This window comes from Pantherophis guttatus, chromosome 1, assembly GCF_059756535.1.
Source record: "Pantherophis guttatus breed Tessera chromosome 1, ASM5975653v1, whole genome shotgun sequence".
NCBI lineage: Eukaryota > Metazoa > Chordata > Lepidosauria > Squamata > Colubridae > Pantherophis > Pantherophis guttatus.
In genome coordinates this window covers 172,866,949-172,893,350 of record NC_142063.1, presented here as the reverse complement: position 1 = coordinate 172,893,350, position 26,402 = coordinate 172,866,949, and the positions used below count along the sequence as shown (strand labels likewise).

At 39.1% G+C, this 26,402-nt stretch overlaps 2 protein-coding genes across 5 annotated transcripts in view; one reads left to right on the top strand and one right to left on the bottom strand.

The window, feature by feature from the left end:
- The first annotated feature begins 3,767 nt into the window (after positions 1-3,767).
- Positions 3,768-13,558, top strand: METTL21A (methyltransferase 21A, HSPA lysine). Of its 2 annotated transcripts, none has more exons than XM_034431766.3 (6): positions 3,768-3,979; positions 4,379-4,457; positions 5,972-6,114; positions 7,430-7,584; positions 12,568-12,679; positions 12,898-13,558. In XM_034431766.3, the coding sequence occupies exons 4-6, from the start codon at positions 7,438-7,440 to the stop codon at positions 13,293-13,295; spliced, it is 657 nt and encodes a 218-aa protein (XP_034287657.1). In that variant the 5' UTR covers positions 3,768-3,979; positions 4,379-4,457; positions 5,972-6,114; positions 7,430-7,437; the 3' UTR covers positions 13,296-13,558. The 2 variants fall into 2 exon arrangements, with proteins under 2 accessions (XP_034287657.1, XP_034287650.1); XM_034431759.2 differs by having other exon boundaries at positions 3,964-4,169.
- A 6,094-nt stretch (positions 13,559-19,652) lies between these two features.
- CREB1 (cAMP responsive element binding protein 1) overlaps positions 19,653-26,402 on the bottom strand; it is a 43,159-nt gene continuing 36,409 nt past the window's right edge. For 2 of the 3 annotated variants that reach the window (XM_087882147.1, XM_060688136.2), the window contains one exon: positions 23,473-25,455. In XM_087882147.1, the coding sequence (XP_087738273.1) occupies positions 25,311-25,455 (145 nt within the window). In that variant the 3' untranslated portion in view covers positions 23,473-25,310. Of the gene's footprint in view, positions 25,456-26,402 lie in introns of all 3 variants that reach the window. The other variant, XM_060688138.2, reaches the window with a different exon arrangement.

Sequence of the window (26,402 nt, the reverse complement as noted above, 5' to 3'; positions counted from 1 at the left end):
AACACTTTTTTTTTCTTCCACTCCTCACTTTTCTTTCCCCTTTTCCTCCCCACTGTGTCTTACTATTTGCTTTTGTATTTTATTCTATAATTTAATAAAATGTTTCAAAATGAACAGTAAATACAGAGAAACGAATGCTACTGTATCCAGTGAAAATGCTGGAAAACCTGTCTAGAATAGTACTTTGAATAGAAGCAATGTAATTAGACCAAATAAGAATTAAATAGGTACTACAAAATAAATATTGGGATAAGATATTGGTATAAACTCTCAAAGTGGATATACTAAAAAAGATCCATAATCCAGCTGCTGGTAGGCTTCTATTTCCAAAATATTTGGCAAAGTTTTCTCTGATTAAGCATCTCCCAAAAAAATCTAAGACAATCTTTGCATGTTCCAAAGTTAATTGATTCTACCTTATTAAATGATGGATTTGACTTGTTTTTTTAAAAAAAATGTATTTAAAAGTAACTTGAGAAAGTTTGTATATCAATAAATATGGTCAGTTTGGTCTTAAAAACCTGTATTGCTTGCTCTGTTAAAAGCTAGCTAGGATCTAAGAACTTGGGTTGGTGTACATTCTCCCTCCTGCAAATTTAATCACGGAACTGTCAGTTGCTACACCAAAGCACTTGATCACTTCTTAGTGGGCAGAAAAGTGCCAGAACTGTAAGGCAAGTTCAGCAGTGATCATGCAAATTGCATTCTTCCTGATGGGTTGACAGTAAGCTTCAGTTCAAAATGTATATGGTGCTTGGAAAAGCAGAAATTAGAAATCAAGTGTTATCCAAGGAGACACTGAGAGAAAGGATGAGACTGTTGAGAGGACTGAAGAAACGAAAGTGTTAAAAACAAAATCTTGGATTTAAAAGTTACAATAGCTTTTTTAAAAATAGATGCAAGTTAACATTTTAGAGTACTCAATTTTACAACTTTCTATTACTTTTCTATATGGCAGACTGCTCCTTCCCAGTTTCTGGCTACAACTTCATATCTAAAAGATAGTGATAACACTACATTGACCAAACTGCTCTTGCAAGGATGGTAGTTTTAAAAATGAAACAAGTGTGCAAAATGTTTTCACTCTTGATGAATAAATGTTTCATTTACTTCCACTTTGCTGACCTAAAAAAAGTAAAGCCCTCTTCATTCTGATTCATTTAGACCACAGTTCACCATTATTATGTGGTGAACACATTCATTCCTTAATGGTTATTTTTTTAGCATCATAGACTGGTGGGCAGAGATGTGCCAGAACTGTGATGCAAGCTCAGCAGTGATAATGGAAATTGGATTCTTCCACTAATGGGAAACATGAACATGAACCTCATCAGAAAATAATATTAGCATCTCCATGACTCTCTCTCTACATACTGGTAATACTTTTCTCTAAAAATGTGACATATTACAGTGTTCTCCCAAAATAAGACCCTGTCTTATATTTTTTTGAACCCTGAAATAAGCGTTTGATCTTATTGCCATGTGCTCAAAAGCCCGATTCGGCTTATTATCGGGATGTCTTATTTTGGGGTAAACGGTATACTTGCTCTATATATTTTATAAACCATGGTTTATTCTTTGGTTTCTTGGACAGATGTAGCCAGTTTATAGTTTAGCAGAATGTAATGAATGTAGTAAACTTTATGATGGTGAAGAAACACGTTTCTGATCATTCTAGAAGTTAGGAGAAAAATGGCTGGTAAAAAAAAATCATGTTTGTGCTTTGCTTGATATTCCAATATTCTTCATTAGCTGGGCAGGATATTCTACTTGGTACATAAAGACAGCAGAATCTCACCAAGCTCAAGGTTGACTCAGCCTTCCATCCTTTCAAAGGTAGGTAAAATGAGGACCCAGATTGTGGGGGCAATAAGCTGACTTTGTATAAATATACAAAAGTATGAAGGCTATTGCTTAACACATTGTAAGCCGCCCTGAATCTCCGGAGAAGATTCTGGACTACTGTAATGCTCTCTACATGGGGCTCCCCTTGAGGTGCACGCAGAAGCTCCAACTGGTCCAGAATGCAGCTGCGCGGGTGATATTGGGAGCGACATGGCGCTCACATGTAACACCTCTCCTACGCGAGCTGCACTGGCTCCCAGTGGTCTTCCGAGTGCGCTTCAAGGTGTTGGTTCTTACCTTTAAAGTGCTCCATGGCTTAAGACCTGGGTACCTACGAGACCACCTTCTGCAACCAATAACCTCCCACCAACCAACACACTCCCACAGGGTGGGCCTCCTCAGGGTGCCGTCACTAAAGCAATGTCGACTGGTGGTTCCCAGAGAAAGAGCTTTTTCTGTGGGGGCACCTACCCTTTGGAACAGGTTACTCCCAGGGATACAAATTTATTTATTTTATTTTATTTTATTTTATTTTGAATTTGTATACCGCCCTTCTCCCTGAGGACTCAGGGCGGTGAACAGCCAAGTAAAAACATCAAATACAAATGATCCCAGATCTTCATACTTTCCATCGTGCACTTAAGACCTTTCTATTTCACCAAGCTGGGCTGGCATAAATCTCTTCTAATTGTTCTAAATCTTTATGCTGAAGATTCTTAACCGATGAACCAAATTGGCTTAATCATCTTATATTTACATTTTATATGTATGTTATTTTAACTGTTCACCGCCCTGAGTCCTTCGGGAGAAGGGCGGCATAATAAATAAATAAATAAATAAATGCCCCCCCCAAAAAAAGATTATAAAATCAAAAATTGGGAAGGGGAATCTTGGATGCAAATGTCCACAACAAAAAGTATGAGTTCAATGGATACTTGCCCACTCATCATTTAATTTGAATTTAATATAACAGAATAAGAGAATAACAAGAGTTGAAAGGGACCTTGGAGATCTTCCAAACCAAGCTATTTCAGACAAATGATTGTCCAGTCTCTTCTTAAAAAGTGATGGAGGACCTACAACTTCTGAAGGCAAGCTATTCCATTGATTAATCCTTTTAATTGTCAGGAAATTTCTCCTTATTTCTAGGTTGATTCTCTCCTTGATTAATTTCCATGCATTGTTTCTTGTTCTGCCCTTGGGCTATATATTATAGAATTTATGGAATCCTAACCATAGTTTGGGAGCCAGTTTCTGTAGGCTAGAAACTGGAGGATTGTGAGTTCTAGACTCCTGCCTCGGGCACAATGGTAGCTATGTGATCTTGGCCTCACTCAGTCCTGGGAAGGAGGCAATTGCAATCATGTCCGAAAAACCTTGCCAAGAAAATTGCAGGGGCTTATCTAGAATCGTCTCCGAGAATCGAACACGAATAAACGAAAGGGAAAAAAAATCATGGTTACTCAAAAATCAAGCTTAGCGAAATGGAGTTTATTCCTACCCAATATTTATAGATGGAAGGTCAAACGTCTATATTAAGGGTGAATGGTACGTTTTTTCTCAACGCAAACCGAATGAAGCGGCTGCAGATGCTCCGACAGACGCCACAGTACGCCGACCAGCGGTAGATATTGTCCCTGCAATGCTAATACAGTAGAGGAGGATGTGTTCATAGAGATAGAAACAAAGTAGAAATACCATTTGACTATTGATCCATTGAATTATTTTTCCATCTTCCGAAACAAGTTATATCCTCTAAATCAGTGTTTCCCAAACTTGACCCTTTGAAGATGTATGGACTTCAACTCCCAGAATTCCTCAACCAGGCATACTATTCCTCAACCAGGCATACTGGCTGGGGAATTCTGGGAGTTGAAGTCCATGCATCTTAAAATAGCCAAGTTTGGGAAACACTGCTCTAAATCTTAGGTCTGGTTGTATAGCTGCAGCATCCTGTGTCCATAACGCTGTCTGGGTTTCTTCATATTTTGATGGGACATGCTAGCGACGCGTTCCTTCCTTTTTCTCTCTCTTCCTATCTCTATAGCCGTCCTCCCCTTGCCTAGTTTCTCTGTGGAGCTTCAGTGCTCACGTGCCCGGGACGAGTGGAGGACCTTCGTAGAGCCAGCGTTGCGTGAGGAAGGGATGGGGAAGGCTGGGGGCGGGGGGGGGAAGGGTTGGGTTTGCCTCTGTCAGGGTTAGCAGCATCCAAGGATAGGGGGATGGGTGGAGAAGGGAGAGGAGAACTTTGTAGGGAAGCAACAAGAAAAAGGGAAATAAATTTAGCGTTGCAAGCCTGCGCGATTTCTTGGCTAATAGCTATGGTAGGCACGTGTTACACCAAACCACGGTGTCTTGCGTTAAACCACAATTAGGGGATTTCCAATACCAGGTCATAATGCATAATTTGCAAACTACATTAGGGATTAATGCAACGCACCAAGCCAAACAAAACAAATTTAGCAGCGATTTACTGCAGAAGTCTGAAGGTGTCTTGACTCCGCTTAACCACCTCCGCTCTTTTGTATTTTAGGACTTAGCCGTCCATGACGCTTTCTCTTTCCAGAGCGCACCAGGCAAGCTTACTTTATTATACTTTCAGTGCAAAGCAGGTAAGTTTTAGTCTTCAAGTCCTTTGCATATGTTAGTGTTGAAAAAACAATCCGGTCCGGTTTCAAGCCAAAGGCTCTGGAAATAAAATGGAGGCTGATTGGAAAGAAGCTGTTTAATGATGAGCAGAACAATTCTAGGACAAATTGGTTTGATGAGTACATGCATTTTTATAGGGTTCTGAGATGCTGTATATTTCATTCTCTTTGGGGGGGTGGAGAGCTTCTTACAGTAGTATATTGACTTTTTACATTTTTATGCTACTATGGGCTTGTTAACATTTTCAGAGCTTTTGTTGTTAATGTGCATTGTATTTTAAATATTGTTTTAGTTTTTAAAAATGTCGCACTTTTGAGTGCTCTCATGGTAGAGCACTGACAAATTGTTTTCAAAGGCATAATACAATTCTTAAAATGTATACATTTGAGTATGTGCAAAACTACAGGAGGTTCTTCTTTTGGAGTACAAATCTTATTAAGAATCTGGTTCAATCTTACTAACTGCATGTCCTAAGAATTTATGTTCTGGTTCTAGGACTAGGATCCCAGACAGGTTAACTGCCTCTGATTTGTTTGTAAGGAGGATTCATAAAGTTAAACATACAGGTAGTCCTCAACTTACAACATTTCACTTAATGACCACTCAAAGTTACAACAACACGGAAAAAAGAGGCATGGCCATTTTTCACACTTACGACCTTTGTAGAATCCCCATGATCATGTGATCAACATTCAGATGCTGGGCAACTGGTTCATACTTATGACCGTTACTGTTTCCCAATGTCATGTCATCACCTTTTGCAACCTTTTGACAAGTAAAATCAATGGGGAAGCCAGATTCACTTAACAACCATGTTACCAATTTACCAACTGTAGTGATTCACTTAACAACTTTGGCAAGCAAGGTTGTAAAATGGGGCAAAATTCACTTAAATGTTCCACTTAATGACAAAACTTTGGGGCTCAATTGTGGTCGTAAGTTGAGGACTACCTATATTCTGGTTCTTCTGTATTACTGAATCCTTAATATGCATTTTATCCCTTTTGGGTTAATAACTATAGCAGTTAAAATTGATTGAATGATGAAAAACATATCTCAATAAGCAGGACTATATCTTTAAAGTTAGGAAGAATTTTACTAGTTGCATCTTCTTCTGTTATTGGAATATGACTAATAAGGAAAGTTGGCTGCATCTTTTCTTGCAGATCAAAAACAGTGAGTACAATTGATAGCTGGTAATTGCATGACACTTTTGCCTATTGTTAATCAAGCCATACCTAACTCAATTTTTCAAATGCTCTATGTTCCTTAGATATATCAAAACATAAAAGTAGCCACACGGGCTAGGTTTACCCAGAACATTAATTTTTGGTCCAGGTGTCATTGAGGACATAGCTGTAGATTACTTATAGATGCCTCAAGATTTCCCCTTGCTTTCTGTCCTATGTGCTACTTAAATGGGAATGCTGGATGAGCCATACATGTTTTCTTTTTTCTTTCCATCTTATTATTCTAGGAAAGAAGTGGGATTCTAAGACAACACCCGTTGTGGAATGGATGGCAGAAAGGAGGCTGGAATGTAGCTCCGCAGCTCAAGGTTTAGCTATATCCCTATTTGGCAGAGTTTAGGACAGAGTCATCCACCCTTTGAAGGATCAGGTATGCAATGTTTGTTTGAGTATTCCTGGAAATTTGCTGGCAGTAGGAATTAGGAGCACTTTCTCTGACTCTGGGCAGTTTGCTAGCTGTGATTTTTTTACTCATGCTAGTTGCATTCTGATATTTTGTTGTTTTCTTCTTTCTTTATTAAATCATTCCTTTGAAAGTGTTGTTGATGGTTTCATGTATCTTCCTTTTTTGTAAAATAAAAAGAAATGAGAAAACAACACGTCTGACAAGGCAAGCTACTGTATATATAAAGAGAGCAAACCTCACTTCCTTCTAACGCTAATGGTGTTACCCAGTCTGATAGCAAAACGTCCGCAAGCAAACAACCAAGCTCAGAGACCCTCAAGGATTCCATAATTGGAGTAACCGTGAAATGGTTCCCATTTTCTTTATATTTTTTCATATGTATTTATTTTATGAGGCTTATATGCCACTCCAGCCATCAACTGAGTCTCGAGTGGCTAACAATCCTACCGTGCATGAAGAATGTTAAAATAAATCATATTTCCATAGAGTTGTGGGTTTTTACACAGGAAAATCCCTCTCAAGTAATGAACCCTTCAGAGCACTGTTAAAATAACTAGGTTTAATGGTTTCCTAAATCTCAATTATGCCAGGGTATGTTGAATCTTCAGGGGAATGCTGCTGTAGAGATGTGGGCAGCAACTTCTCAAGAAGACCCAACTCTTGGAAATCTACAGTACAACATTCTTTAAGAGAGGGAACCTGCTGGGAACAGGAGGTCTCCTAGATATCCATGTTTCAAGTCATGAAAGGCTTTAAGATGTCAACTGTAACTTGAATTGTGCCCAGAAACGAATTGATAATTAGTTAGCATACTTGCACTTTTGCCATTAAATGGGCATGCCCATAACTGCTGGAGCTGCTGAATTCTCGATGACTTTAGCTTCTGAATGCTTTTTAAGGGCAGCACCATGTAGGGTCCAAATTTGTGTGTATCTTTAATGATTTAATGTTCATGTTTTGTTTGCATGATTAGATTAATAAATTTTACATTCTTTGGAATATGAAAACTAGCTGAACAACATGAGAGTGCATATCTATAAGCATATTTGGGCAATTGCCATAAATTAATAACTTTACTGTATATATTTTTATTTAGCCTTGTTTTCATCACTAGAGAACAATTGGGAGCTCAGTTTTCAGTCTACGTATTTTTATTGTCTACTTAATGGAATGAATCTGAACTAAAATTGAGTAGAAGTGGACAGAATAAAACTTTATCCTTGTGAATGGGTTTCACATGGGAGGTTTTTCAATTCTGTATCTTTCCTTGGTTTGATAGGCAAAGACATGGCTTTGGTTCCTTATGACAGCACAGCTCTTTGGGGAATGCAGAAGTTACATAAATCTTCCTCTACATTCTGTTTTGCCAACCATACAATCCACATTAAGCAGAATTGGACGCAGTTGGGTGTAGCTGCTGTGGTTTGGGATGCGGTGCGTATAATTTGCATTGATTCAATTGTGGAGAGTTGTAATGGTTCACTAAGGAGGTCTGAAGAAACTGGCCATGGCACTTTAGCAATTGAACTAATATTTCTGTCCTCTCTGTGGTCATAATGTTTGTTGCATTCAACAAAAACAAAAGTGACAGAATTCTAAAATGATATATCCTATTTAACTGAAGCAGGGAGATGTTTTGGAGAACTTTTTCTCATTTATCTTTCCAACCATCTGAGAGTCAAGCTAGGAGTCTATGCTTTCTAGGAAAGAGATGTCAATTATACAGGGAGAGAAATAGATAACAGATTTGAACTTCCAGGATTAGGGATAATAAGAGAGAATTTGCATTTATCCCCCATGGCAGCTGGTATTTATCTGCTTTATATGGCTTCATCCTAGTGTACAGTCCAATTCTTATATAACCCTATAATATTGTGTGTCTGAGAGCCTCTGGCTGAGTGGTTCATCCAAATTTTTTGCTAAGGGGAACTTGACATTTTCCAGATTAGCTAGATTACAACTGTCGTCATACCCCAAGATGGAAAACCATCAGAATGAGGAAGGCTGGTGTAGATTTTCCATTCCTGGAATCATGATTACCTCTTGTTCCTTTCCATCCCATCTAAAATTTCCAACAGCCACATTTTTTGAGAGGATAGTAACGTAAAATTCTGCATATATCCAGAATATTGTGAACCATCTCCAGTTCTATTTCTGGAAGGCTACTGAACCACCCTAGGAATGCCTGGAATCTGCACAACAAAAGTTTCTGAAAAAATACAAGTATGTACTCTTCATGGAATGGTAGATTTTGCACATTCCTAATTGAGATTCCTATTGTTTTTCCTCACTGGAATTGGCGCTTAGATTAAAAAGTCTTTCTCTAACATGGAGTTGAATATGTTTCTATTTCATTTTCAGCCAGCAATCACCAATAGCTGAGATCAACAACAGACCATATAACTTGCCCCCAAATATCTTCCTTCAGATAGACACCAGGAGACTCTGAGTTCTAGTCCTGTGACTTTGGGCCAGTCACACACACTCAGCCCAATCACCTTACACAGTTGTTGTGGGGAAAATAGGAGGAGGAAGGAGCATTAGATATGTTTCCTGCCTTGAGTTATTTCAAAATAATAAAGATGAAGTAAATAAACAAAACAAGAAAAACAAGGTGTTTTTTTTTAAATGAAATGTTTAGATAGAGGCTTAGGCTAGAATTAATACAGTTATCTATCTTCTTAAAGATAATTTAATTGTGATGATACAAAACATGGCTCTCCAAGAGATACTGTAGTTTACTTTGTGGTGGCAAGTAGTTCATTTGAGTTTCTTTCACAGTTCTTAGTTTGTCATCTGCTTAACTTGTCATAATAACATTGTTACAGAAATCAACAATTTTCTGACAACTGTAACACCTAATGTTGAAGACACTTGATTAATAAGTGTCAATATTTTCTATTGAAAATTGAAAAATTACAATATATATTTACTAGAATTCCTATGCTATTATAGGGGCTCATTTCCTATAAATGGATCTAGGATTGCAACCTTATGGAATACTCTCATCTATATTCTTGCTGCCTTGCTAAAAGTGTTTATTTGGGTATGAAAGAAAGTGATAAAACTGGTATCTGTTTTCTGAGCACTGAATTGTTTGGCCTTCAAAAATATCCATTTAAAAAGAGATTAGGTAGAACTGCACTAAGAATAAATTTTGGTCACTTTGGAAATTTTTAAAGATATTCCTTATATAGCACTATGATTTTAAGATAAGTAAGATAAGATAACCTTTATTGTCACTTTTTTGTGTGAAAACACACACACATTAAAAAATGAAATTTTGATGCCGTTCTCAAAAGCATATGTGTGTATACACATGTGATATATATGAATATACATATAAAAAGGTAAAGATTCCCCTCGCACATACGTGCTAGTCGTTCCCGACTCTAGGGGCCAGTGCTCATCTCCATTTCTAAGCCGAAGAGCCAGCGCTGTCTGATGACAATTCCATGGTCATGTGGCTGGCATGACTAAACGCCGAAGGCGCACAGAACACTGTTACCTTCCCACCAAAGGCGGTCCCTATTTTTTCTACTTGCATTTTTACATGCTTCCAAACTGCTAGGCTGGCAGAAGTTGGGGCAAGTAACGGGAGCTCACCCCATTATGCAGCACTAGGGATTCGAACCGCTGACTGCCAATCTGTTTGATTAACATGCTCAGCATCTTAGCCACTGAGCCACTGCATCCCCTTTGAATATACATATACATACACATACACACACATGCATATATATATATATATATATATATATATATATATATATATATATATATATATACACACACACACACACACACACACACACATACATGCACACGCACGCATACACGCATACTTCTTACTTACCTCAGTGCAAGAGCACACCACTTACTACAGGTAGCCCTTGATTTACGACCACAATTGAGACTGGAACTCCATCAATAAGTGGTGTAGTTATTAAATAAGTTGTGTCTAATTTATGAGCTTTTTTATCCCGGTCGTTAAGTGAATCTGACTTCCTCCTTTAACTTTATTTGTTTGTTTGTTTGTTTGTCTGTTGCATTTCTATGCCGCCCAACTCCCTGGGGACTCTGGGTGGCTTACAACAAAAAATAATGCAAACAATATACCATAAAAGTTGTTTTAAAAAAAAACATTAAAAACCCATACACTCCATTCATGGCCAGGTGTCACAAGATTGCAGCAGCGAGATCAATGGCCCCAGGCTTGCCGGAAAAGCCAGGTCTTCACCGCTTTCCAGAAGGCCAATAGGGTGGGGACGGTCCGGACCTCAGGAGGTAATTGGTTCCAGAGAACCAGGGCAGCCACAGAGAAGGCCCTCCCCCACGGGCCCGCCAGCTGACATTGTTTAGCTGACAGGACCTGGAGGAGACCAACTCTGTGGGATCTTACAGGTCATTGGGAGCTATGTGGTAGAAGGCGGTCTCGAAGATAGCCTGGCCCTAAGCCATGTAGGACTTTAAAGGTAATAACCAACACCTTGAATTGTGTCTGGAGACTGATAGGGAGCCAGTGCAGCTCGCGGAGAATTGGTGTAATGCGGGTGTATCTAGGTGCACCCACAATAGCTCGTGCGGCTGCATTCTGGACCAACTGTAGTCTCCGAACACTTTTCAAGGGTAGCCCCATGTAGAGCGCGTTGCAATAATCCAACTGTGAGGTGACAAGGGCATGAGTGACTGTGAGGAGAGCCTCCTGATCTAAGTAGGGTCGCAGTTGGTGCACCAGGCAAACCTGTGCAAAAGTCCCCCTAGCCACAGCTGTCAGACGTTGCTCTAAGCTTAGCTGTGAGTCTAGAAGGACACCCAGATTGCAAGCCCGCTCTGAGGGGGACAATTTCTTCCCCCCCCAGGACCAGAGATGGACAATGGACATAGTCTATAGGAGGCAATACCCACAGCCATTCGGTCTTGTCTGGGTTAAGTCTGAGCCTGTTGACTCCCATCCAGACCCTCACAGCCTCCAGGCACCGGCACATCACATCCACTGCATCACTGAACTGACGCGGGGTGGAGATATACAACTGGGTATCATCAGCATATTGCTGATATCCCACCCCGTATCGTCGGATGATTTCACCCACGGTTTCATGTAGATGTTAAATAGGAGGGGAGAGAAGACCGAGCCCTGAGGCACCCCGCAAATGAGGGGCCTAGGGGTCGATCTCTGTCCTCCTACCAACACCGACTGTGACCTACCAGAGAGATAGGAGGAGAACCACCGTAACACGGTGCCTCCCACTCCCAACTCCCTTAGTCGTCCCAGAAGGATACAATGGTCAATGGTATCGAAAGCTGCTGAGAGATCAAGTAGCACCAAGATAGAGGAATGACCCCCATCTTGGGCTCACCAGAGATCATCCATCAGTGTGACCAAGGTAGTTTCCGTGCTGTAGCCAGGCCTGAAGCCAGACTGAAAAGTGTCTAGATAATCCGTTTCATCCAATGACTCCAGGAGCTGAAGTGCCACCACTTTCTCTACAACCTTTCCCATGAAGGATAGGCTGGAGACTGGCCGAAAGTTCTTTAATTCTGCTGGATCCAGGGAAGGCTTCTTGAGGAGGGGCCTTACAACCGCCTCCTTTAATGGTTGCGGGAAGGACCCCTCCCTCAAGGACGCATTAACTAAAGCCTGGAGCCAGCCTCGTGTCACCTCCCTGCTGGCCGAAACCAGCTAGGAGGGGCATGGGTCCTGAACGAGGGGAGCCTTGTTAACAACAGACCTGGCATTAAACAGCAGCAGCCTGAGGCCAGGGCCCTGACATCCCAAGTCACCAGGTATACGAGGTGAATCCGATGAACCAAAACCAGAGGGGCTGGAACAAGTAATCGCTTTGAGACAGTGAGTCCTAGTTCCCCGAGATCGGCCTACCTCTTGGCTCCCGCCATATCTTTATTTGTTTGGAGTCTCCCTTGGAAGATCGCAAATAACAATCATGTCACTCCCAGGATGCTGCAACCACTGTAAATACATGCCATTTGTCAAGTGCCCAAATTTTGATCATGTAGCTGCAGGAAAGTGAGGACCAGCTGTAAGTCACTTTTTTCAGCACCGTTGTGTCTTGGAACTGCCGTTAAATAAATGGTCATAAATCAAGGACTACCTGTACACCAGGAATGCAGGAATAGATGACAATCCCCTTAGCCTCCTCTTACCACTGGGAAGGTGCTTTCTGTCTGTGTTCTCATTTCAATTGGGAATTTGCTACCTTTCACTCTTGAAAAATAAAAATTAGATATGCACATTTAAAAGCTCCAAAATAAAGACTTGCACTTGGTGGCCTGAAAATCACATCTTGTGCTTAAACATTTTTACAACCTTCTCATATGGGTGACAGAAGAAATGCTATTATCTGACTGGACTTGTATGAGTATTCTTAATTAGATTTTTTTCCCCTCCTGACCTAGGCAGTGGTCTTGTGCGCTTTCCTGGAGACGGGAGGCATTGATTTGCAGGGACGCAAGGTGATTGAGTTAGGAGCTGGGACAGGCCTCCTTGGAATTGTAGCGGTGTTACTTGGTAAGTTACTCTAGAACCAGTGTAGGCTAGAAATTCATTTTGGCATCTAACGGATCTCAAATGGTAGTTTCCTTTTAGCTTTACTAATATTAATGGAACAAAAAAGATGTGTGCACTCATCATTGAGTTTTCCTAGAATATTGCTTAACTTTATCAGGTTTTTTCACTAGATTTATTTGAATAAGGATTCTCTTAACAGTCCTCCATGTTTCTCTTAGGTGCTCAAGTTACAATCACAGACCGAAAGCCGACATTGCCCTTACTTGAGTCAAATGTGCAAACTAATTTACCTGTCAACCTTCAGTCAAGAGCAGCAATAAAGGAACTTACCTGGGGACAAGATTTGGCCGACTTTTCTCCAGGAGAATATGATATTATTTTGGGCGCAGACATAGTTTATCTGGAAGAAACATTTGCAGATCTTCTTCAGACACTGGATTATCTCTGCTCTGATGAGACTGTAATCCTGTTATCCTGCCGTCTCCGTTATGAGCGGGACCAGAATTTCCTGAAGATGCTTAGAGAACATTTTACAGTGCACGAAGTGCTGTATGACCCTGGTAATGATGTGCATATATTTAGAGCACAGAGGCATATCCTGAAGGGGGATTTGTGATTGGTCTGATCATGAATTCTTGCCAGCTCGTGTCTTCTCTTTCCTTCTCATTGCCCCAATACTTGGATCAAAAACTTCCATGCAGCATCTCCCTCTCTTTCTCTTGCAATGAAAGTACTTTATGAGAATAAAGTGAAACTAATCTATTTTTTGGTTATAAGGAGTTTGATTAACTCCTTATTTGGAGTTAATCGGGTTGCATTTCGTATAAAAATTGTCTTCTTGATTTACTCATTGTTAAAATAAAGAATCAGGTGAGCCATCGAAGGACAGCAATCTATCAATTATTTTTGAAGAAATAACTGACAAGCTATATATGGTCACAAGATAAATTAGCCATATTCAGTCCTCTCTGTTTCAGTCAGCTGGCCAATTCATATAAGTTCTTCATTAAATACAGGCGAAAGCAAAAGGAGACATACATTTGAAAGAAGAAAAATTATTTCAGAAAAAAGGCTTGGGATAAAATGGGGGCTTCCCTTGGATGAGTGACATGGGTTGTCAAAGAGAGCAGTCAGGTAATCCTCAACATATGACCAGTCATTTAATCGTTCAAAATTACATTGTGCTTTAAAAAAGGTTATGACCTGTCCATGCAGTACCATCCCCGGTCATGTGATTGCATTTTGGGTGTTTGGAAACTGGCTGGCATTTATGACCAATTGCAGCATCCTGTGGCCATGTGATAGCATTTTGTGATATATATTTTTTGCTGCTTTCCAGCAAAAAATGTCCAAACGGTTTGGATTTACAACCACATGGTTCACTTAATGATGTCATTTGCTTTGAGTGTTGTAAAAAGCTGTGATCTACAGCTTGCATAACTATGCTAGCCATTTTTTAGAATTGCTTTTACATTACATCACTTCATTTTCATTACCAGTTACACTTATGAGGTTGCGAACAGTTTCATTTTCATGAAGAACATAAAGTAGGGTCGTGCTGAGGATTTTGTTCAGTATCTGCATGATAAAATCACTCAGATTCGGGAAGGCTTGGTCTCTGACTGGGTAGGTACAGATGGGATGATGGGTGCCGGTCTTGAGACTGTCATTTGGGAGGAGTTCGACCCTGTTGCTCCCGAGGACGTGGACAGGATACTGAGGCGGCTGAATGCGACCACATGTTTATTGGACCCGTGTCCCTCCTGGTTGGTGCTGGCCTCCCGGGAGGTTATGCGAGGCTGGCTCCAGAGGATTATCAATGCTTCCTTGAGTGAGGGTGTCTTGCCATCCGCCTTGAAAGAGGCGGTGGTGAGGCCCCTCCTCAAGAAGCCTGCTCTGGATCCGGCTGTTTTGGCTAACTATCGTCCGGTCTCCAACCTTCCCTTCTTGGCGAAGGTTGTTGAGAGTGTGGTGGCGCGACAGCTTCCTGGGTACTTGGATGAAGCTGTCTATCTGGATCCGCTCCAGTCCGGCTTCAGGCCTGGGCACAGCACGGAAACGGCATTGGTCGCGTTGGTGGATGATCTCTGGAGGGCTCGGGACAGGGGTTGCTCCTCTATCCTGGTCCTGTTAGATCTCTCAGCGGCTTTTGATACCATCGACCATGGTATCCTGCTGCACAGGTTGGAGGGGTTGGGAGTGGGGGGCACCGTTCTGCGGTGGTTCTCCTATCTCTCCGGTCGCAGTCAGTGTTGGCAGGGGGGCAGAGGTCGACCCCGAGGTGCCTTGTTTGTGGGGTGCCTCAGGGGTCGGTCCTCTCGCCCCTTCTGTTCAACATTTATGTGAAGCTGCTGGGTGAGATCATCTGTGGCTTTGGGGTGGAGTTCCATCAGTATGCTGATGACACTCAGCTGTACATCTCCACCCCAGGCCATCCCAACGATGCCCTTGAAGTAATGTCCCGGTGCCTGGAGGCCGTGCGGATCTGGATGGGGAGTAAGAGGCTTCGACTCAACCCTTTCAAGACCGAATGGCTGTGGCTTCCGGTGTCCCGATATAGCTAGCTGGTGCCATCGCTGGCTATTGGGGGCGAGTTATTGGCCCCGACGGACAGGGCTTGCAACTTGGGCGTCCTCCTGGATGCACGGCTGTCTTTAGAAGAGCATATGACGGCCGTGGCCAGAGGGGGCTTTTTATCAGGTCCGCCTGATTCGCCAGTTGCGTCCCTTTCTGGATCGGGACTCCTTACGCACAGTCACTCAGGCACTCGTCACTTCCCGCCTGGACTACTGCAATGCTCTCTACATGGGGCTCCCCTTGAGGAGCACCCGGAGGCTCCAACTGGTGCAGAATGCGGCCACGCAGGGGATTATGGGAGCGAGGGGGCACTCCCATGTGACACCTCTCCTGCGTGAGCTGCATTGGCTTCCAGTGGTCTTCCGGGTGCGCTTCAAGGTGTTGGTTACCACCTTTAAAGCGCTCCATGGCATAGGACCTGGGTATTTGCAGCACCGCCTTCTGCCGCCGATAGCCTCCCACCGACCAGTACGCTCCCACAGAGAGGGACTCCTCAAGGTGCCGTCAGCCAGGCAATGTCGGCTGGTGACCCCCAGGGGGAGGGCCTTCTCTGTGGCAGCTCCTGCCCTCTGGTACGATTTGCCCCTGGAGATACGAAGGATATCGGATCTCCAGATCTTTCGACGTGCCCTGAAAACCTTTCTTTTCCATCAAGCAGGGCTGGCGTGAACCCCCTCCCCCCTTTTTAGTTTTTTTTAGTTTTTTAGTTTTTAAATTGTCATTGGGTTTTAATTGAATTGTTTTAAATTTGGGCCAGTTATGTAATTCTTTTAATAATTTTAAATTTTGTATTGGTATGTGTTTTAGTTCTGGCTGTGCACCGCCCTGAGTCCACTAGGAGAAGGGCGGTATACAAATTGAATAAAATAAATAAATAAATAAATGAAGTACACACCTGCAAAAATATGTGCTCCCAGTTATCATGCTCACAATTCCTTCATCTTTCTCTCCAAGGTTTTGTGTTTTCCAGGGATTCTTTCAAAGTGTTCTGTCTAGGTTATTCATTCCCACAAGGATCAAGAGGAAAAGACAGTTGATGATGAGGTTGAATATTCTTGGTAACTTGAGGCAAGTCCTAATCTTTAGAAACCACATTTGCAGTCAATAAATGTAGGCAAAGAAGTGAGTATCGGAGCCAATTAGTCCGTGTTGGAATGTATAGCTAAGACAGAGTCTGTGGTGCATTACCAAGGTTAAACTACTTGATTAGATCTGTAATTTCATTATTTGTCACTTGGGGCCACTGAGAGATGATGTCTTAAGCCATCTTTAACCTCTTTTTTAAAAGCATTGTCTACACATATAGAGAGTTTTAAAATAGTCCTTCAGACAGCAATCAATGTTTAATAAGAAGGTCAAGGTGGGCAGGCAGAAAGGTAAGGGACTGATATAGGTTTTTCTGCACATGCTGCTCTAATTGTTGCCAAGTTTCCCTAAGTGACTGTTTGGGTACTGAATTAGATTTTTCTATCATCTCTTCATGAGTGGAATGTGGAGAAGGGTCACTGCTGCATCTATTGAAATAGATTAATTAGTATATGATTTCTTATACAATGCTTTCTTTAACAAATTTATATAGCTGCCCATCTACTCAAGATATTCTGGAAAGAGAACAGAAATAAAACATAACCAAGATATACAAATCCAGTTCAAAGGAAACTGGACTGGGGCTCTGAATATTACATTATCAAAATAATAAATTAGAAGTTATAATAGAATCACTGCTTGGTACTATTTGTATATATAACAAAAACATTGCAGTGGAGTTTGGACTGGACAAATGTGCCATCCTTCAAGTTGACAACTTCCAAGAATGAAGAAGCGATGAGGAAGGCTAGAAGTGAATATAAGAGTAGAGAAGTCCAAACTCAGTGGAGGAAAAGCTCTAGTAGTTTTGTGGCTAGAAAGTGGGAGACCATGAGCTCAAATCCCATCTTAGTCATGAAAGCCAGCTGAGTTTGTACCAGTCACTCACTCTCAGCCCAACCCACCTCACAGGACTGTCGTTATGAGGGAAACAGGAGGAAGGTGTGTTGTATATGTTTGCTGCCTTGAGTTATTTGTAAAAAATAATAGGCAAGAACATCTGTCTATCCCAAGTTCTTAGGAAGGATTCGATAGGTGGATAAAAATGCCAAATCCAATTTAAACTATGTGATGAACCATAATAATACAAGTGCAATTCCAAAAAATCTTGGGCAGCACTTATAAAATCTGCACATTGACAAAATTTCCATCTTGTCAATTGCAAAAGGCACACTGCTTGGATCTGCACAATATGTTACAACTTCCTAGGTTCTTGGGGAAAAACTCGATGCATGTGAAAGCCACCAGCTAAACAACTGGCAGCCGTGACTTCAGACTGCCAGAAAATAAAATTTACTATATAATTTATAATGAATGAAACTACTCCATCAGTACACCCAATATACCTACCCAAGTCTGGGGAAAGAACCAGGTCTTCACATCCCTTTGAAACTTCTCCATGAGAGCACCATGACCAGCAAGGCATGCTTCCTAGATCTCACCAGGTGACATTGCCCCATGGATGTGTTCTGGAGCATGTCCACTCAGCCTGATCTAGTAGGACAGGCAAAAACTATTGGAAGTAGACAGTCTTGCAAAAACCTGGCCCCATGTCATGCAAGCCTTTAAAGGTACAACCAGCATCTTCAACTGCACTCACTCGGGGAGGGGTATTATATGGATGCATATTGTAATGCATCCAATACTCCATGAACTGTTATGTTTTGGACCAGCTGAAGCTTACAAATGCTCTTCAAGGCCCGTGAGCTCTATTGCTACAGTTCAGTTAGGAAGTGACTTAAGGCATGAGTGGCCATAAATAGTGCTGCTTGATCTGGGAGTAGGCACAACTATAGTGTACAACATGTAATTGTGCAAAGACCCTCCTGGACAGTTGTCATTTCCCAAAGTATATGCTGTAAATCTAGAAGCTTCAGATCGCACATTAACCCTGCCCTTGGGAGCATCACCCTATCCAGAATTATCCATAGAAAATCACTGGACGCTAGATCTCTAAACCCCAGATCCACTGTTTTGTCAGGGCTGAACCAAAGCTGATTCTTTCCCTATCAGACCTGCGCAGTATTAATAAAGCACCTCAGCGGTATCACAGATGATTTTGGCTTATCTACCATTCCATTTGTAAAGACTTTGAGCAGCTTAAACATAATATAAAATTGAAGCATTAAAAAATAACTAACATAAACAAGGCCGATGTCACCACTTAAGACAGCAGAATCTGAATTAGCTCCAAATGTTTCTCTGAAGAGCCGCATCGTCCCATTTTTAGCAAATCTTATACAGAGGTTGAAACAAACCCTCTGAATGTATTGTCCAAAAAATTATTTTGTGAATGTGGCTCTTAAAATCAAATTGCTCCTTTGTGGTATAATAAGCACAAAGATATCTAATAATCACAAAGATTATTTTTCATTTTTCTAATCTTAAAGAATCCATATGCAGAGGTATTACTTGCATGCAGGGGATTATGGGGTTCTGTCTAAAAGCCAAACTATTTTGAATTGAAATTCAGAGTCCTTAAATAATGGTTAATCTACTGTAGCATCAAAATGCTTAAAAACTGATGAAATATTGTTTTGGGACAGCCTATTTCATAATAAAATTTTGTCTAGTGCAGAATTTTATGGATTTTCATATTTAGCACAGCACTTTATATTTGTGTATTCTAGGTCTAGGACATGGGTTCAGTTTCTTGAGCATCCCATAATAATTATATTATTTTGATTAGAAAAAATGTTATTTTTCTCTTGTATAATAGAAATAATAAAGATATGGTTCAGAATAGGGGTGTGCAAATTCCAACAGGTTGAGATTATACATTTCTGAGGGCTATTATATTACATTTTAAAAAAGCTAAACAGACATATACATGCACTCATACACTCAAAATATATGCAAATTCAAATAAATGTGGCAAGAAGTCAAAAGGAAGGAGGTGAAATGTGGCATGGAAAGAATGGTTTATACAAGAAAGGGCAGCAGTGTGGCAGGGAAAGGACAGGGTGGCAAATCATGTTAGTGAAAGAAGACAGGGAGTAAAGATGCAATTATGAAATAGCCAAATAAGAGCAAAACATTTGGAGCTTTGCACATGGTCTGTGCCAATTGCATTTTTGCATTCCTGCTTGAAGAAATACATGCTTAATCTTTTCAAATTTTAGTCTCAACTGACTAATTGACAAACGTAGGGGAAGTGATTCCATTTAAATATATTATCCCATCTGAAAAGAGAGACTTCAAAAAGATTTTAAAAGCAGGTTTATGTATCTGCACATAGATGTGTAAAAAGAGTTTTATGACAGTTTATACCACAAACTTTACAGTAAGAAAAAAGCACTTTATGACAGTATTTCACAAATTCACAAATATCACTTTAATATACAAAGCAATTACTAGCTTCTGAAACACAAAGCAGTTAGTATGTACATAATGTTAATAAAATGCAGTATAACCCAGTACATTAAAAAAACAAAAAACAAAATACAACTGGATAAATTACAAAATTAAAACTGGGATATTTCAAAATAATAAGGAATTCTCAATTTAACTTAATCCATTTCTAGTTTGTATTTCTCTGCCTAGTAATTTAATTTGCAATAAAAACATTTTAAAAAGTTCAGTACCCTGTTTTTTTGCTGATTGTTTTGGATAAAGAATCAGTTACAGGGAGAATAAATTTTATTAAATAAAACTAGCACAGCTGTTCCTCCCATAATATTCTAAAGAAAGTTCACGTTCATGTGAACCTGAGATCCAAACAGAACAAGAATAAATTGATCAGAAGTTGCACAACTTTCCCTTTCCTTGGTGCTTCTCAAATTAGAGCATGAAGCATACTTGAATAGTAAAATCTTAAATGGAATTAAAGCGCTAATGTTTCATTTATTGTTTCACAAATAACCCCATGACCCAAAAATGGCGTGGCACTTGGATAACGTACAACTTATAGAAAGCATTTCAAAATTATCCTTTCGTTTTTGTTATGAATTTGTTATTACAACCAGCTTGTTTTATTCTTGAAGCTCATTTTTCAGAATGTCAGTAATGCATCTGGCTAAGTCTGAGACTCAGGTAACAATGTGATAGAATACTCCCGTGTAAGTACAGCAAATACTTGTTTTGAAACACTTAGGCATGCACCAACATTTTATTTGTTACATGATCAACAGGTCAATTAATAGATGGCATTCAAGTGAGGAGACTCCACAGATACATAAGAGTGTTGAAGTGCCCTGGGTTCATTGTGGGTTTAAAAGAAATCACATGTAAACACATCTCAATTATGTTAAAATGCTGTCACTGAGAATGCACTACAATTCCAAAAATCCTTGAGGTTTTTTTCAGCCATATATTCTGAAACATAGTACTGAGATAAACTGCTGACACATTGTTTATAATTTAGCATTGCAGAAATAAATTATATATAACTATGCTACAGAGTAGCAATGTTAAAATATACAGTAACCCTGAGAAAGTGGGCAAGTGGATGCAAAAAGATTTGTAACAACCTATAATATTCATAATAACAATCCTGAATTAATCCCAAGAACTACTAACTGTAGAGACAAATTTTTAAAAGGCTTGAAATGGCTAGTAGGAACCAGTACCTGCAATACCAAAATATACTTGTACTTATATTACTTGTTTTGGGCTACAGTTGCATTTTTTTTAAAAAAAAATATGTGAGATTGCAATATTTATAATTCAATTCTAATTATTGACCATGTTTATGCTATATTCAAAATGAAAATTGTCACTACAAAGCTGTAGATTGCTAAAGTTCAGCACCATTTCGTTATTTAACAGTCCCAAAGTGGCTGTGCTTCTCAAAATATTCAGAACTCTTTGGGTGCTCAGGTACATATATCAATAGGCATAACATCTGCAAACATGGATTTGTACAACATAAGAAATCCCAAAGAATGTTATAAACACTACATGTGGTAACTAATACAATCTCATCTCAATTGGCACTGGGAAATATTGTGCTTTTAAAAATATATATCTATTGCTCATTCCCTAGAATTTCTTTCTCTTTCAAATATTCTAACAATTAAATATTAGCCTTTCTTATTGGAATCCCCTTAACTTGAGTTCTCAATCTTTGGTATTGCCTTGTGCAGATGCCTCTAAAAAAACAGCTGTCTCTTAGGATTATCATGAGAGTCCATTGAGTAACAATATCCAAGCATAGAGATATTAAGCCCACCATAAGCAGGAGCACATTAAAGTTACATTAATACACTCAGATGTATCTGCTACTGAGCCACTCCTCTGCAGGCTGTAAGTGGAAAAATGAACACTTGCATCTTTGTGTAAAAAGAATATTTCCACATATCAAAACTGATATCAGAAGTAGAAAGCATCTTTCTCATTTAACATGCTAGGTTTTTTTTTAATGTGCATGAGCAAACATTCATCCCTGAAGCATCTCAAGTGGTACATATCTATAATAAAACATGTATCTGCTGATCATGTATTTCAGTTCTTAGTTATAATTATGATGAAAGCTCTCCTCTTTTATAAAATTATATAGTTGTCATTATGCAATTTTATAATTGCTTAGTTTTATAGAACACGGTAAATTCCAGAACAGACATACCGGTACTCTGCAATTACCAAACGTATCTGAGCTTAAGTATGCTTTCAAATTCTTGTTACAATGCTTTCCATTACTCAAGTGTAGGGTAAAATTATGCAAATAACATATTGAGCAACCATTTTTCTCTTTTGTTCCCTCCATATAACCCAAATGTTTTCCAATTGTTTTGTCTTAAATGAATAGCTGCCCAACAGACAAAGCACAAAGTGAAGAACTTGGGAACAAGAGGAATTTTAAACAGTTGCTATCACTTCATAATTCACCATCATAACAAATACAAACTGCAGTGAAATAAAGTAATTGAAAATGGGTAAGTAAACAACAGTACAACATATCAATAAGCGCCAGAATAATATAGCTCAAAATTTGGGGGGTGAGTGAGGGGTGGAAGAGAGAAGAAACAATAAGCATGTATCTGCACACATACATACTATTTTTTCTGACCTCAATATACTATAATATTCAGCATTCCTGACTTAAAAGCTCTCAGAGCTATAGATTATATACTGTGTATATATATTTTATATATGTACATACTTTATACATAAACCTTTCCAAGAATATCTTTTAGAAGAACACCTCAGGCAATATTTGTACTGCCTGAATAATGTTTTTTTTTCTTTTGTAAAATATAGAAACTGTACTTGAAATCAATTCTATGTATGATGAGTATAATGGAGCTAGCCCTTTCTATGCCAGTTGTTTTAGTTAAATCTGTCAATAAACTCAACAAAATTTTTGTTATGCAGCAAAGGGGCCAAGTGTATAACAGAGACTAACTATTCAATAAATTTATTAACTCAATAAATTAGTAATATACAAACTGAGGGTTGGTTTTTCAGTACTATTCCCCTGTTCATTTTGGCTGTTACTTGCAAAACACATATTGGAACCAACCTGCTCTATACTCGGGATAATTAAAACATAATTCAAAGTATATATGGAATGCCAGATGCCTAAGTAACTCAGTACAGGATAAATAAAGTGAACTGAAATGTTGTGTTATTGCTGGTGAAAAATCTCAGAATGTAAATTTTATATTTACTATAGAACCAGTACAATAGATCCTGTGATACTACAAGTGATCGAGATTTAGCCTCTTTCATAGAGCACTTATAAAAGCTGTAAAGGCTATTTATCTACCCCGGCCCCAAATAGCCCGCTCAGCTGGTGGCTTATCTGCTAAAATACAATCATACCCAATAATTACAAATGGTGTCAAAATAGTGGAGAGAGTTATGGTGGTTGCTTTTCCAGTATTTAAGTCTTTAAAATAAATCTTACATTATTGCATAATTTTTATACAAGTTAACCCATTTATGTGATCCCAAAACGGCCAGCTTTATGAGATACTTTTTCAAAATTATCCAAACAAAAAGATATCACATACCATGACAACAGTGTTACAAAAATGACTTCTGCATAATCAGTGAATTCATGATTCTACCATATTTTCAGGGAAATTTCACAATGCAGCTACAAATTGTGGATTTCAGCTCTCTATAGCATATATTCTCAAACTTTGCTAGACCAAAGTACTTGTTTTTTAAAGATACAGAGAACGAAATTTTCAGAATAGTAGCACTTAATTATTAATTTATATGCTTTCATTCTGTTCCAGCCAATTTATGAAAGATCACAATCCATATATAAATTACTTACACAGATGTTCAGGTATCTATTTTTTATGCCAGGAGGAGGATAAGCAAGTCTGTCTAGCAAATTAAAAGGAGAGTGGAACATTTATCTTTTCCAAATGCAGAATTGGTTTTGACTTACTATATAAACGAAGAAAAAGTTTATCTGTTCCTATATAAAAAATATTTTTTTACGGAAAAATGCTTTTAAAAATGAAGTAATCCCTATATATCATCACATTGTTAAATGCACCCAATAATTTCTCCCTAATACACCCTGGTATTTTATCTTTCAGAACAGCTACCATTTAAGTTTATTTTAATAGCTTGTGTGTGTGTGTGTGTGTATACATACATACACATTGAAATAATGACTGCCCTTAGACAATTGTCTCCATGCAATCTCATTCTGACCCTAATGAATCCTCAGCTTCAATGAACTCCAGGATATGTTTTTTTCACCAAAAAAATTCTAATGGCTTCAAAAGATTTACTATGCTCATGGCTGTCAGATTCTTTTATTTGCTTCTGCAAAATCTGATTAAAATCTTTGTATATGGCAATTTTATATATATAATTAGAATCTTAAATTACGGGGAGGCCTATTGATATTAGTCAGCTTAAATGAATTGTAGACTGCATTAAATGTGTTTGATAAATGTGTCCAGTGGATAAATGTAATAGCATCTGAATATACACTAGGTAGGATTTTAGCAAAAAAAAATCTTTATCATATCCACACTATACATGCAGATGATGCAACAGAGAATGAATGTACTTCTTTTTAAAGATATATCAAAGGAGGTTTTAAGCAAAACAGAAAAGTCAAAAGTTTTGAGAGGCAAAGTTTCAAAATTATTACTTGCATGATACAATTAGGACAGCTGTAAGTTTTCTTTTCCCAAAATGTGCATTATGCTAACTATGCTTCTAATTGTCACCTTGGATAATCTTGCTTTTGGATACAGAAAAAGGAAATAGTAGTGAATGTATTATTATGTTCCCATCTTAAACATATAGTACACTATTGCTTCCTACCAGTTCACATCCCAACCATATAAAGTGATAGTTGTCATTTGAATTCTGAAGTCTGGCTACATAAAGCTTATTAAAACATTATAGAAAATAAGTGGGTTTTTTGTTGTTGTACAAAAATTGGATTGGGTTCATAATTGTCCCACTTGCCTCTTCCTTAATTTCTTCAGCTCACTCCTATTCCTCTATGGTATAGTATACCTGAAATGCACCTCCTTTGGCATTATCCCACCATATAGAAGTTAACTGTACAACTGCTAACGTATATTTGAAATTATGCAATAACCTGGCAACCACAGCCACCTCAGTACATCATACCTTGGTCATATATGTGGCCCATTGAGTATTTCAGGGCAAAAGTCCAGGGTTACTCTCGCTAAGGCATTCAGATGAGATTATGCTGACTCTTGAAATTATTGTAAGAAACCTCCAATTCTTGTAACTTCACAAATGAAGATTATTATTTCTTGAAGAGGAAGTTTGCTTTTTTCTTCAGAATCAGGGTGTACTGTGATGAAATCAATTTCAGAAGGGGAAGAAGTGAAGGCAGATGTGCAACATTCACAGTTTAATGCCAAGCACAGATGAATCAAATTCCTTAGTTGCTTTCCGACAGTTGTGTATGTAGAAAAAAGAAAAAAATGCTTAGAAAATAAAAAGTTCATTTTGTCTGTTTGGCTATCACCAAACCAGTCTTTTCCCCCATTAAGAAATAAAAAATGGGGAATTAAAATTAATCTGATTTGTGGCAATAGAGGTCCTTAAGTGCTTTTAATTCTTCAATTAATGTCTTGTTTTGGTTTTCAAGGACAGCTACTCTGTTTTCTAGACATTTAACGTATTCTTTTTTCTTCCTGCGGCACTCGCGTGCTGCTTCCCTGTAAGCAAAATAAAAGAAAATATTCAGACTCAGGACAATTTTCAACATTCATAGCTGATTTTAACTTCAATAATATAGTAATTTTAGAGCTAGAGCAAACAGTTCTCCTTCCCATCCATATACAGTGGGGCAAAAAAGTATTTATTCAGCCACCAATTGTGCAAGTTCTCCCACTTAAAAAGATGAGAGAGGCCTGTAATTGTCATCATAGGTAGACCTCAACTATGAGAGACAAAATGAGAAAACAAATCCAGACAATCACATTGTCTGATTTGGAAAGAATTTATTTGCAAATTATGGTGGAAAATAAGTATTTGGTCACCTACAAACAAGCAAGATTTCTGGCTCTCTCAGACCTGTAACTTCTTCTTTAAGAGGCTCCTCTGTCCTTCACTCATTACCTGTATTAATGGCACCTGTCTGAACTTGTTATCAGTATAAAAGACACCTGTCCACAACCTCAAACAGTCACACTCCAAACTCCACTATGGTGAAGACCAAAGAGCTGTCGAAGGACACCAGAAACAAAATTGTAGACCTGCACCAGGCTGAGAAGACTGAATCTGCAATAGGCAAGCAGCTTGAAGAAATCAACTTTGGGAGCAATAATTAGAAAATGGAAGACATACAAGACCACTGATAATCTCCCTCAATCTGGGGCTCCACGCAAGATCTCACCCCGTGGGGTCAAAATGATCACAAGAATGGTGAGCAAAAATCCCAGAACCACACGGGGGGGACCTAGTGAATGACCTGCAGAGAGCTGGGATCAATGTAACAAAGGCTACCATCAGTAACACACTACGCCGCCAGGGACTCAGATCCTGCAGTGCCAAACGTGTCCCCCTGCTTAAGCCAGTACATGTCCAGGCCTGTCTGAAGTTTGCTAGAGAGCATTTGGATGATCCAGAAGACAATTGGGAGAATGTCATATGTCAGATGAAA

What these genes read in the sequence shown, in the direction of transcription:
- METTL21A (XM_034431766.3), top strand. Translation starts at nt 7,438, where the DNA reads ATGGCTTTGGTTCCTTATGACAGCACAGCTCTTTGGGGAATGCAGAAG. An exon ending in CTGCTGTGGTTTGGGATGCG is followed by an intron (nt 7,585 to 12,567) that starts GTGCGTATAATT and finishes CTCCTGACCTAG; the next exon opens with GCAGTGGTCTTGTGCGCTTT. An exon ending in AATTGTAGCGGTGTTACTTG is followed by an intron (nt 12,680 to 12,897) that starts GTAAGTTACTCT and finishes TGTTTCTCTTAG; the next exon opens with GTGCTCAAGTTACAATCACA.